Source organism: Chlamydotis macqueenii, chromosome 3, assembly GCF_036417535.1.
Source record: "Chlamydotis macqueenii isolate bChlMac1 chromosome 3, bChlMac1.mat, whole genome shotgun sequence".
Classification (NCBI taxonomy): domain Eukaryota; kingdom Metazoa; phylum Chordata; class Aves; order Otidiformes; family Otididae; genus Chlamydotis; species Chlamydotis macqueenii.
This window is the reverse complement of record NC_141558.1, coordinates 69,367,199-69,379,781: the sequence shown is the minus strand read 5'-3', so window position 1 is coordinate 69,379,781 and position 12,583 is coordinate 69,367,199. Positions and strand designations below refer to the sequence as shown.

The 12,583-nt window shown below is 41.0% G+C and overlaps 1 protein-coding gene across 2 annotated transcripts in view; it reads right to left on the bottom strand.

Moving 5' to 3' along the window:
- Positions 1–909, bottom strand: part of FSHR (follicle stimulating hormone receptor) — an 85,667-nt gene extending 84,758 nt beyond the window's left edge. Inside the window, exon 1 of one of the 2 annotated variants that reach the window (XM_086743970.1) lies at positions 725–909. In XM_086743970.1, the coding sequence (XP_086600096.1) occupies positions 725–909 (185 nt within the window). The remainder of the gene's footprint in view (positions 1–724) is intronic. The other variant, XM_086743971.1, reaches the window with a different exon arrangement.
- Between the last annotated feature and the right edge of the window lie 11,674 nt (positions 910–12,583).

Sequence of the window (12,583 nt, the reverse complement as noted above, 5' to 3'; positions counted from 1 at the left end):
GTTACATACTTGCCATTGCGTAAGCTCTTTTGCTCACTTATGCTACCGACATAGAAAACAGCTGTCATACAGGATTGCTCATGTTACTTCATGGAAAACAAAGAGAAGATTTTAGGTAGATAAAATCCTTCCTTGAGTAACGCAGCACAGTATCTTTACATTGTTCACTCTCTCCAACTGCAGTTGTGCTGCTCCTCAGATAGAGCAGGATCACTCTCTGAATGTTTTTGAGAGTCCTTTCTGTAATGTCTTTGTGATTTCAAAAAGAAAACATTAAGTTGCTTCTTGGCAAACAAGCACAAACCTTTGGAAAGCTCCCACAGTACAAACACAAAAGCTCATCATCAAGTTGTTTGGGGCAGACAAGTTGCACTACACATTTCGACAACGCTAAAGCAAGCTGTAAAGAAAGCTTAGGCTTTATGCTTCGAATTACTGTCACAGCACCACGGAAGCTTGTTTAAAATTTAGTCTGCACTTTGCATTATAACGTACCATATCTTTTCTTAACAGAGATCTTAAAATAAACACGATCAGAGTAACGGAGAGGAGTTTCAAGATGTAATTAAGCGAGCGTTGGAGGAAAGGCTGCGCTTTCCAAACAGCTGGCATAAGTGTCCCGAGTGACTCCCTACAAACCTGACCCTTGGCTTGCCAAGCAGCAGTTTGTTTTGAGAGCCAGCAACAAGGCTGCTGCTCGCAACCATTCCCTCTCCCTACTTACAGTTCAGTGGTGTTGGTGGGGATGTCCCGGGGAACCTGGACCACTTTGCTCTCCTGACAAATGAAGACCCTGCCCATGCAGTGGCAGGTGTTGTGCATGCATCCCGAGCAGCCCGCCAGGAAAACCAGCAAACAGGCAAGGACCAGAGACATCTCTGCCTTCACATCTGTGCCTGTCTCCTTCATCTCAAAGGGAGGAATGCAGAGACCTCCCAGCCCAACTCCCTGAATGCAAGATCCGCCCCAAAAGCTAGGATGCGCCACGTGGCTCTTGGGGGATGACTTCTCAGCAAGTTTCAGTTCATGGACCCAGATCCCTTTATGACTTTAGAGCAGGAATGGAGATGAGCAATGCTGATTTTCCATGACAAAATTATTTTATATTTAAAGTGGTGTTGAAATCATGTGCCCCAGCCAAACTAACCGGGGTGCTCTTGATGCACTGGGTAGATGCATTGGGAAAAGGTCCTTCCTTCTCAGCTATGCTATTTTGCATGTCTTGTTTGGTAAGACTAAGGGACATCAAAGCATTTTTACTTTCTACAGCTCAGGCACTTTTGTCCCTGAAGGAGAGGCACTATTTATGCTCCCCTTCATGGATCCAAGAGCCCCTGCTTTTGTGTTGCTCCTAGGCAAAATAAATGTGGGTTTTTTTTTTTAATAGGGTATGTAATTTATTTGATAGGTTAAAAGCCATACAATCCTAAAGCCAGAGCTAAATAACATGCCTTTATTTTTAACTGTGATTACTCTTCATACACTTGGTGATTCATCACCTCTTTTTCATGACATCTTTATAGGAACCCAAACAGGAGAAAATAGCAAAGTCCCAGTAGTCACTGTGGACTAGTAAACTAATTTCATAATCTGGAAAAGAACCTCAGAAATATACAAAGTGATGCAACAGGACGAATAAGCTTCAAGAATATCATTATAAGGTCTGGACACTGAATCCTGTCATTGAATCCTTATTTTTCTTTACTTTTCGACTGAGCTAAAGTATCTTTCCTGTTACAAATATTAATCCCTGAGGAAGGGACCTTGCTAACTCTTTCCTGTTACTCAGTCATGCTGTACCAGGCTGTCATCTGGATCCAGGGTTTGTCTACAAGACACCTGAAATGAGAATTTTGAGATATAAAGATGGGGTTTTTGGTTGTTTTTTCTGTTGTTGGTTTTTTTTTTTGTTTGCTTTTTTTTTTTTTTTTCTTTTTTAAAACCTGTAGATAGCTGTTTCAGGCACACAGAGCTTTTAAGTCACGTGCATTTTAAGTCTACTGCAGGAGCTGGATTGCCATGAGTAATTCCGCTGAACTTGACTCAGGTTTAATCCTTCACATTGCTCAGGATTTTAATCTTGTTAAAAGCAGCTGTTAGGTTGTTTTGGGGTTTTTTTTTAACTGTTTTTTTTTTTTTTCTTCTCCCATAATCTAAAAGCATAAGCAAACATAATGAGCCACAAGGCAGCATCTTTTCTCTGAAATGTGCTGGCTGAAAGACTCTACCATTCTCACCTTTAAAATAAGCATCTAAATAAGCATCAAAATGTAGATATTTCTGAAAGGAGCTCATTATGATTTTCAAAACTAGTTCAACTGATTCTTTAATTTAACCTAAGAGTTACCCTAATTTTACCAAATCTCACCAAATACTTGTAATTTTTTCCCACTCACTAAAAACCTACTGAAGATAACAGTGATATTCACATAAAAAAAGGTTAAAAAAATAATTACAATCTCTTTCTAATGCTAGTAGCCTTGTAATGAATTGTAAGACTAGTCATTTAGCTGTAGGTGTAAACCAGTCTGTTTTGGTAAGGCGTTGGATAAGTTTCATGAGAATGACAGTGTCCGCCAGAAAAAAAAGATTTTCTAAAATATTAGTGACATTTTCCTCCTATATATATATATATATATATACATATATATATATACACACACACATTTTTTCATTTGAAAGATCTTAGACCTACAAGATCTTCTGAAACTAGTACCACCTTTACTTTCCTTCATACTCAATGGGATGAAAACTGCAGAAGTCCTACAGTAAAAGAAATCCCCATGTAGTAAAAAATTGCAATAGTGCACTACAAGTTGGACTAACTAGACACTTCAGGATTTAAACAAATGCTAGGAAGACAACTCACTGGAGGCCTTTCTGTTTTAGTCTTTTCCGTAGCAAGTCTCTAGTTTCTACAGAGTGAAACTAGAGAAACAAAAAGTAAAGCCTGAGGAATATATAGGGCACAAGAACATTTGGTTACAGATGAATGTAAGTCATATCTCTTCATCCTGAAATATATCAATATAAATGGTCATGTTAGACTGATGAAATGGATAGTAATATTTATGACATAGTTTTAAAAGTGGTAACATTCTCTGAATGTCAAAATAATTTGCACCCGTATGAAGACATTCCAATTTGATTAACTTTAGGTTTCATATTTCAAACTATAAAATCTGTTTCAGATGATAGTAACAATTCTTCTATATGTAAAAGTCAGGAGATTAAAAAATATCGCTAGGGCTACAAGAGATCTTTGCAATTATTAGTGATTTTCAAAATTGTACAAAGTGTGCTTTATTTTAACACAACTAGTAAAATATATCTGTTTTAAAACCTCAGGTCAGGCCCAGCAGGAAATCATGAGCATCATGAAAATAAATTGGAGGGAGGTTGGCTCCTTACCATTTTTATTTGATGAGGCCATTTTATGAGTGCAATACACATTTCTCCTCTTTTATTTACAACAATTAAAAGTGTGATGATGATTATGAAATAATTTAAAAAAAACTCAAATACCACGATTCTCTTGAAATACTATGGAGATAAGACTTCTAGGGAAATATTCGGTTATCATTAAATTCAGTAAAATCAGACCGGTATGCAAAACAGAACTGACATCTCATTCGTATTAGAGCAAGCACTAATTCAGGACCACACTAAAACTATCTGAGGATAAACAGAGACACAAGGATTTCCAAGTTGTTTTATATATATGATCTAAGGTCTTGAAGAATAGACTCTAGTGTCTATTAACTTTATGAACTGGGAATTTCTCTCCTGATTCCTCTTCATGACTGCCAAACGACACAGCCACATCACTACAGTCCCCTGGATGGATTAATCAGCTGATGATCCTCTCTTAACAGCTGTGTTGCCAGTTCAGGAACACAACTGTCTCCTCTCAAGAAGAAAATTGTGTAGAAGAGGAGAAAAAAATGCCAAGACACCTCCTGGTCTCTTTCAGGGAGGTTGCACTCACAAGCCCTTCTTGAGCACCAGGTTGGAGCTACCACCATACCTGAAAACCCAGAGAACCTGTTGCAGGGGATCTGTGACATCTACTTAAAACTAATCATAAATATGCCTCACATCTTTGTGACATCACAGGGTTTCACACTTTTTCCTCTATAGCTTGTTCAAAACAATGCAGGGAGCAAACTCGTGCCTCTATAGACCTGCCTCAGCTATGCACTCTGCCATGTTCAGAGCCTCATGTGCTAGGAGCAAGGACCTGTCTCATGGAGATGGCAACTGTGATGCACTGTCGTTGAGATACATACTGTTGAAAGTATAAATGCAGAGATGATGGTGCTTTCAGATATTTATAAAAGCCTTATCTTTGCATCCATTTGCAGAAGAACTGTGCTCCAGATGGCAAATTGGTCTTGAGAGTGTAAACTGTTTTCCTGAGTAAGGAAACAGAAATTTCCCCAAATTGAAACACTGTGGCAACATACATGCAATTAAGTGAATTATGACAGAAACTCAACGATGATATTATAGATTATGAAATTAGATGGCTTCTGGGATAGACAGTTAATTCAAGCTTATATGGTCACCAAGGGATCTTTTTAAGACAGTAGTAAAGGAGTCTGGTTGATAGGTCTGCCCTTAAACATCAGTGTTGGCCTCTAAAATTATCATTGGTCTAATTCTGCAGGCACTGAGCCAAAGGAACCGAGGGGTTTTGCAGATGCCATCCTCTGACCAAGCAGCAGTGCCTGTCCCAGGCCATGCTGTCACCTGGATTGATGTGGATACAGTGGGAAGTAAAATGAACCACCTCAGCTGTCTTCCTCTTGCTCTCACTAAACTTGGTCCAAATACATTGAAACGACTAAGTCCTTCCACCACAGTGCAGACGTGATCAGCTCAGCATCTAAGTCAGCTATTGGAGGTGTAGGAACGGCTGTTTTGCACAAGGCAGGAAGCTCACCAGGTGTTGGAGTGTATCAGCCTACAGGCAAGCAAGTTCGCAGCAGTTTCTGCTTGTGTTTCTCTATTTTGAAACACAAAATGTCAGCTGATTAAGTAAATACTCTTTCTGCTGACATTTCCCAGCATCAGAATAGTGTTTGGTTACTGAATGCTACTGTAACACTGGCTTTGCTTAATCATACCTGTTCTGTAAAAATGTGTAGGCAAATAAATTGCCTGTATGAACAGATGATATACAAACCACATCCAAAAGAAGCTTGTCCTTCAAAGAGTGGAGACTTCTCACTCTCCTAATGATTTCCAGCAGATAGGTTCTTGCTATGGGTTTACACCCAGCAGTAGCATCTATTTTCCTGACTACTATGTTATGATCAGAAAAAGGTGTTTTCTATCCGGAAAAGCTTGCCATGTGCGATGTAACAGGTAGACACCTAAGAGGAAATTAAGAGGGAGTTTGATACATCGGTGATTTACTTTTTGTGAATGACTGACTTGGGTTTTAAACCAGCAGGTCACTCAGGCCAACAGACCATTTACCTGATAAAAATATAATGTTTTAGGCTTCTTTCCAGAAACAGTCTTTCTGAATAGATTTTTTTTTTCTTTTTTTAGCTTCATCTTTTTTTCCATGAATGGGGGTTATTTTTAAATACATTTGGATGGCCAGACTTTATCTGTGCCCTCAGTGTTGAGAACATAAAACATCAAACTAGCCTTATAAAAGCAGTATAAGAGCAGAAACTGCTTTTTCAGTTCTTCTAGCCAGTGCTTGCCTGCAACCTTAACTCTAAAAATAGAGTGAAATGGAGATAGTAAATGAGCCACCAGAGGGAGTACATTCACTCGAGAACAGAAAACACACTGATACAAGGAAAGGATGAGAAATTGTATGGAATTATGCTCAGGCAGATTTCCTGTGACTGTCTGGCTTTTGACTTAAAAACTGGGTGGTGGTTAGTTCCCTTATTAAACAGCACCTCTGCAGACCGCAGAGCAGCACGCTGCACGGCACTGGGTTTAATGCAGCAATAACTGACTGCACTGTCTCCTGCTTCCCTCCTATTATCTCCCCTCCTCTGCTTAAAACCTAATTAGTATCTGATGCAAATGGCCCTGGTCTGTTTGACTAGGGAAGGACACTGCCCAGTGCGGAAGGGCTTTGGACACTGCTGATGTTTCTACTGACACTTCTCAGCAGTGAGCATGTGCTTGTGTTACGATGTGGGGGAGCAGGGGAATTATGACTTACTTTATTTCACTCTGCCTCAATACTTTTATGGCTTTGATGGCTGACAAGCTCCCACCCAGCCTTTTATCTATATGATTTTTCAGAGGCAATCTGAGGATATAAGCACCTAACGTATTTTCAGACTATGGGAGACATATGCAAGAGACAACACTGAAGTCAGAGAACAGTCTTTGCCACCCCATCTAGTACTGCTCCCCAGGTTTGGGTCTGTTCATCCCCAGTCGATAATAAAAGACGCAGTCCATCTGCTAGGTTTCTGTCACATGTCTGTAAAAGCACAGTTATAGAATTACTTTTTCTTTGCACTGTCAGTGAGCTGGTTTGACTAGATCAGAATAATGCACAAGAGACACTAAAGCCTGCCTAGAATATAATTTTGCATCATGTATTCTTCCCTGACACCTTTCCCAGCCAGCAAAGCTTATCTGAAGGCCAGAGATGTGAGGCAAAAGAAACCTTGCATAAGTGTAGTGTCAAGCAGACCTGCTTCTGGATGACAATAACCATCTACTGTTCACGTTAGCACCAGCAGAGCAATAGTTAAAAACGGAAGACATCAGAACACTTGGGTATCTAAATCTCATTAAAAATTCACAGAAATTAAGAATTTAATTTCCAGTTTCCAAGGAGCCTAGACACGCTGAAGGAATGGCCTGACAAGAACCTCATGAAATCTAACAGGGAGAAATGTAAAGTCCCAAACCTGGGGAGGAAGAACTCCCTGCAGCGATACAGGACGGGCACTGCCTGGCTGGGGAGCAGCTCTGCCAGTAGATTGACAGAAGTGATTATTCCCCTTTTACTCAGCACTTGTTAGACCACATCGACAGTACTGCATCCAGTCTGGGACCCCACTAGAAGACAGAAATCATTTAACTGGAGGGAGTTCAGGGAAGGACACCAAGATAGTCAGGGCAGGAGCTCTTGCCCCGTGAGCAGGAGCTGTGAGATCAGGGCTTGTTCAGCCTGGGGAGGGAATGGCTTGTGGGGACCTAGCAACAGCCCCCAGCACCTACGAGAAAGTGATCAAGAGGTGGACCCAGACTCATTGTAGAGGTGCATGGTAGGAGAACAAGAGGTAAAAGGCATGAGTTGAAATAAGAGAGGTTCAGACTGGCCACAGAGAGATAATTTTCACCTTGAGGATAGTCAACCAGTGGCACAGGTTGCTAGAGAAGTTGTGCCATCTCCTTCCACAGAGGTTTAAAAGATCAGATTGAATAAGGCCCTGAGTCTGACCTCACAGCTGACCTTGCTTTGAGCAGGAGGTGGGACCAGAGACCTCCTGAGGTCCCTTTTCCACTTGAATTCTTTTGTGATTCTACTTATGGCTCAGAAAAAAAAAAATCTCCCTAGGATGTTTAAAATAGAGACTAACTATTCACACTTTTTCTCAAACCTACACGATCAGCTGTTTTTGAGCACAGTTACAATATACTACTCAGCTATTAGTCTTTAATCCATAAATAAATAAGAAATGTACATCAGCCTGAAAAAATGGGCTGGCAATGCTTCCTGTCCACCATGTCCAAGTTCATGAGCCTGCCATCAGGAAACTATGCAGTTTAGCAGCAAATCTAAACTCCTTACTCATTGAAATTCAAGACACTGTTAATACTTTGAAGTACAATTTATTATGAAATAAAAGGAATTAAAGAAACTTTACCTTAATGATGCCTCCACAACATGTCATGTAATTAGCATCTCCTATTAAAGAAATAGAGCAGCCTGGCAGAGCATACATGAGGAATTTTGAGGACTGAAGTAGCGAGATATGTGTTAAGAGAAAAACGTACTTAACTCCTCTAGTACTTACAACCTGCCCATAGACAGTACTAACGACCTGTTGTTTAACCATAGCAACTAATTTTGCTGAAATTCATTCGGATTGAATTAGCATTTCAGGCATTGAAATACATTAAAGAGGTCTGAAATGGAAATATCTTTATGGCATACCATAGGTCACTTAACTTTCTACTTCTTATGTCTTTATTTGCAAGGTACTCTGCAATGCATAAAACTGTATCTTCTCTTTTCTTGACCTCATACAGCTTAGGAGAAACCATCTCTGCATGAGAAAAGGAAGAGCTCAGCCCTGATTGATACATGAAAGACACTAAAGATCCTTCCGGGAAATTAATTTCATTCTGACAGTTAATACAAAAAAAAAAAAAAAAAGAAAAAAAAGGAGAGGTAAGAATGACAAATTAACATTTGTTAAGGCCTCTAAAGAAGATGCAAATGACTAACTAATCCCTGTAGCAGATTGAAGAAAAAGGAGAAAAAAAAAAAGGAAAGCATTGCGCAATTAGTGCAGGTTATTAATATTGATAGAAGAAGGCAAAAAAAGTGGTCCAATTACTTTGCAAGAGTTACAGTGTATTGTATACTTCTTACCTTCATGACAGGTAGGCTAAATAAGATGCCTGAGGTGATAATTAGGAGCCAAAGAGTAATCAAGTCCTTTTTTAACACTCTACATTGAGAATGAATATTGCACCTTTCTTTTAAAGCTTCTCTAGAAGGTCATCCAAGGTTTTTCCTACTCTTGCTGAAGCTTTTACACCAAATTAAAAAAAAAATGTTTTACTGCTTTCAGTGACTGATGTGGAGCTACATTAAAAGTTAAATATTGATCCGATCTCCAGCAGCCATTTTCCTCTTCCACTCTTCCCACTGGGACTCCTCAGCTGCTGCCGAGCAGTACTGTTCTCCACAAGCAGATCCGCTGAAGTTAATAAGATTATTTATGGAACAAGGTTCTGCCAAACATGACTAAAAAATTCAGAATCTGCCCCTTAGCAAATAAAATAATGAAAAATGACACATGCACTTAAGTGTAAGCAAATGAGGACTGAAAGGAAAGCTGGGCACGTCTAAGTCTTTATGCAACTGGAGTCCTGGCAAAATAAAAAAAGCAGCAGCTCCCAGTTGCTTCAGCAAGCTTGAATTGGTGCTATAGGACTGTCCAGTGACATATTCCTCCTTGGAATAGTTTTGCTTTGACACTTTTTCTGCCGGGAAGCAGGTTATTGCACGGAAGATGACAAACAAGAGCCTCTGATTCTTCATCTGCCCGCAAGTGCTCTTAGCGCACAGGGAGCAGGTCAGTCACAGCTCTCTGCAAAAGGAGGAGAATAAGGTCCTGCCACTGCTTTTAAGGCAAAGAGAGAAATGGCAGGTAGACTAATGAGATTCTGCAGATAAGGAAAAAGAAGCTTCTCCATCTCTCTCAGGTACTTTATAGTCCTCATTACCATGTCATCAAAGTGCCTCACAATTCTGATGCCCTACTTCTACAGCACAGAAAGACCTCTACCATCATTTTACAGATGATGCTGGTTAAGTGTCAGGGAAACTAATGGCACATCCACAGCCTGGTGGTGAGCAGATTCATTGGAGTGCAGAGGAGAGATCTCCAGAGGCAGATCTCAGGGAGGCACAGGTCTCTGCACGACGAGTAAATCCCCACAGTGACTTGCCCAAGCCAGGAAGCTGCGCTTCAGGGCCCCACACTGCAAACATGTAGGACTCCTGACATCCCCCTAGCCTACCCACAGCCACTTTTGGCATCTGCACTGTGCTTCTCTGCACATTCAGCTGTCACCTGGCAATGGAGAAGCAATGCTGCTGCCTGTGCCCTGGGGAGCTCACTGGCATCCATCGGGGAAGCCTGGGGAAGGACAGAGATGCACTGAGGCTCCCCCTCACATCCCAGTCAACATCTCAGCTTCCCCTTGTCCCTAAACCTCCATCACACCTGACATTTACACAGGACTTACTTCCTATTCAAAAGATTCAAACAAACTTTACAAGCCATAGTTGAAGTCTCGACAGATGTATAGCTACAGAAATTGAAACCTGGCCAGCGTACCAGACCTTGACCTGTGTAGGGAAAAAAAAAAAAAAAAAAAAAAAAAAAGGCTAACAGATTCACATTAGCCTACCCACCAGCACGCCCTGACAGATCATGTGTCTTCCACTCAGAAAGGCTTGTCTGGCTGCTGCCACCCTTGTGACAATGCTGGGATATGGTTCACTGATGGGTTAGATGAGAAAAGTGTTACATATCCAAAAAAGATTTAAATCTATTGAACCCTGTAAACTCAAAGCAGAAAGAAAAGCAATACTCCACTAACATATTTCATTTTTCTTATCTCTACTACAATTTTCCTTATCCTTTTGACTCACATGACATGGTTTAGCATGATATAATTTATCCAATGTTGTGGTTTTGTTTAGTGAGGGGGGGGCCTAAGGTGGTCATCCAAAAATGACACATCCTGTTGTGTTACATTTATCTGAGATGAGAAAAACAAGTACCATTTGGACTAAGCTGACAACAGTTTAAGCACAACAACCCAAACTGCCTGTGGAAGACTGCAAGACTATTTTACCTTTCGTGATCACTTTTCTTTGCTGTTTTTAAGATGGACTGCAAAGGCAAAGTACAATTAGTTAAACACTACCAAACCAAGTGATGAAGACCACACCTTGGCTAATTATTGCTAGCCCAGGTGAAGTTCAAAATGCCTGGAGAGCAAAGAGGTCACAGGTGAGGTTTTGTACTGCATCTCTTAAAAAGTATCTGCATGGTGTTTTACAAGCCTGTTCTACACATGCTCCAAGCTAAGCAGAAATCTCACTAGGACTCATTGGTTCACGCTCAGTGCCAACCAATCTTACTCATGTAATTCCTGATTGGCCTGACATGTGGGTAAAGTGACCTTGCCTCTACTTGCAAAATAATGTGATGTGCCCTTGGAGAGAGAGCGCCGTGTTGCCTGCCTCAGGGAGATTACTCTTGCTTGTCTAAATACAAAGCAAAAGAAAATTGCTTTGCACCCTCCCAAACCACAGCAGCTTTGGGAATTGGAAAGAAGGCTCCTGGTCACATATGGATGCTCCCTTACAGAATGCAGGAGGGCTGAAAACTTCCTTATAGATTCCCTACCCAAGTGTAATCTGTTAACTTGGGCTTGCAATGCTGTCCTCAGGAGCCCGTTATGCTTGTTTGCTACTCTGCGTGAGAAAAGCACTTTCTGTCTACTCAGGATATGGGGCTACTGTTGGGACCAGTTTAAGCTGTTCATCCCTTCCATGCATGGCAATAACCATAAGGGTCAGTGAAGATTTATTCCCAAATTGTATCAGCATCCGCCAAACTCTCAAAGTTTTCTATTTTTGTGCTATATCCCACAGGCCCTACAAACATGTCATCACCTATGCAAAAACTATGAAGCAAACCTGATTCCGACAGTGGATCTCTTGAGTTAATATTGGCATGCTATTTATCCCAGCTGAAGATAAATGTGACAATAAAAGAAATGGAAAAGTACCAGTAGGATACAACTAACATTATGGAACATGAAAGAATATAAGTGAGAAGGAGCCGGGCCATATTCCCTTGATTTCAGTGCAGCTATGCCAGAGCACCACTGCTGAAGACTTGGCCTGCAGCAGTCTGGATAAACAGCTTGCCTCTGGATCAGCGTGGCAACAGTGAGACATCAAAAAGGCAACAAATCTTGGAGAATGGTGGTACTAATGCACTGCTTGGCTCTAATCAGCTTTTATGGAGAGCTTTCCATCGCTTGCTCTTAAGGCCTAATTGCAAGGCATTATCTGGCCAAACAGTGTATGGAAGTAGTGTGTAATAGTGATTGCCTGCAGGAAGCTCAGCTAGGGCAGCAAACAAGAGGAGGAGCTATTCTTACCTTGCTTATTACCCAGGAGCTGATTCAAGGAGCAATTACAGTTGAGCCATTAAGCCACTGGTCACCCTAATGTATCTCAATTCAAATTCATTATAGGAGTGATTTTACCAAATGCTAGCAGTGACACTGAGCTGTGGGAAGAGGACTGAATTTTGAATGAGGAAGAAAATGACTAAAAAAGACTCTCTGGAGAAAAAGAACACTTTAAGAAATTAAAATCTTTAGCCTCTGCATGGTTATCATGCAACCCTGCCATACTGGTATAACAGGAGGCACAGCTATGCCTAAAGAAAAAAGATGAAGAACAACCAAAGTACATGAGCCACTATAAAGATGTATGAAGTTTTGGGGGAAACAGAAACCCAGCCCAAATACACCTTTTAGGTAGGATACTTGGCCAAATCTAAAGCTAGCATCAGCTGACAGAGCACCAGGAAGTCATCCAGTTTCTGGGCAGAAAGCATGCCAGCTCCATCAGGAAAAAGTTCCCAAGGCTGATCATGGCCAATGTTCACACTTTCACATCCTACTACAGACTCTGGCTTTCGTCACTGACAGACCACAGCTGCTGTAGGGAGCATTCTCCAACGTGTGTAGGAGAAGGTGACATTTCTGCCGTGTATGAAGGTGACAGCACGAAAGTTAAGACTTGCATCTGTAAATAGCTTCT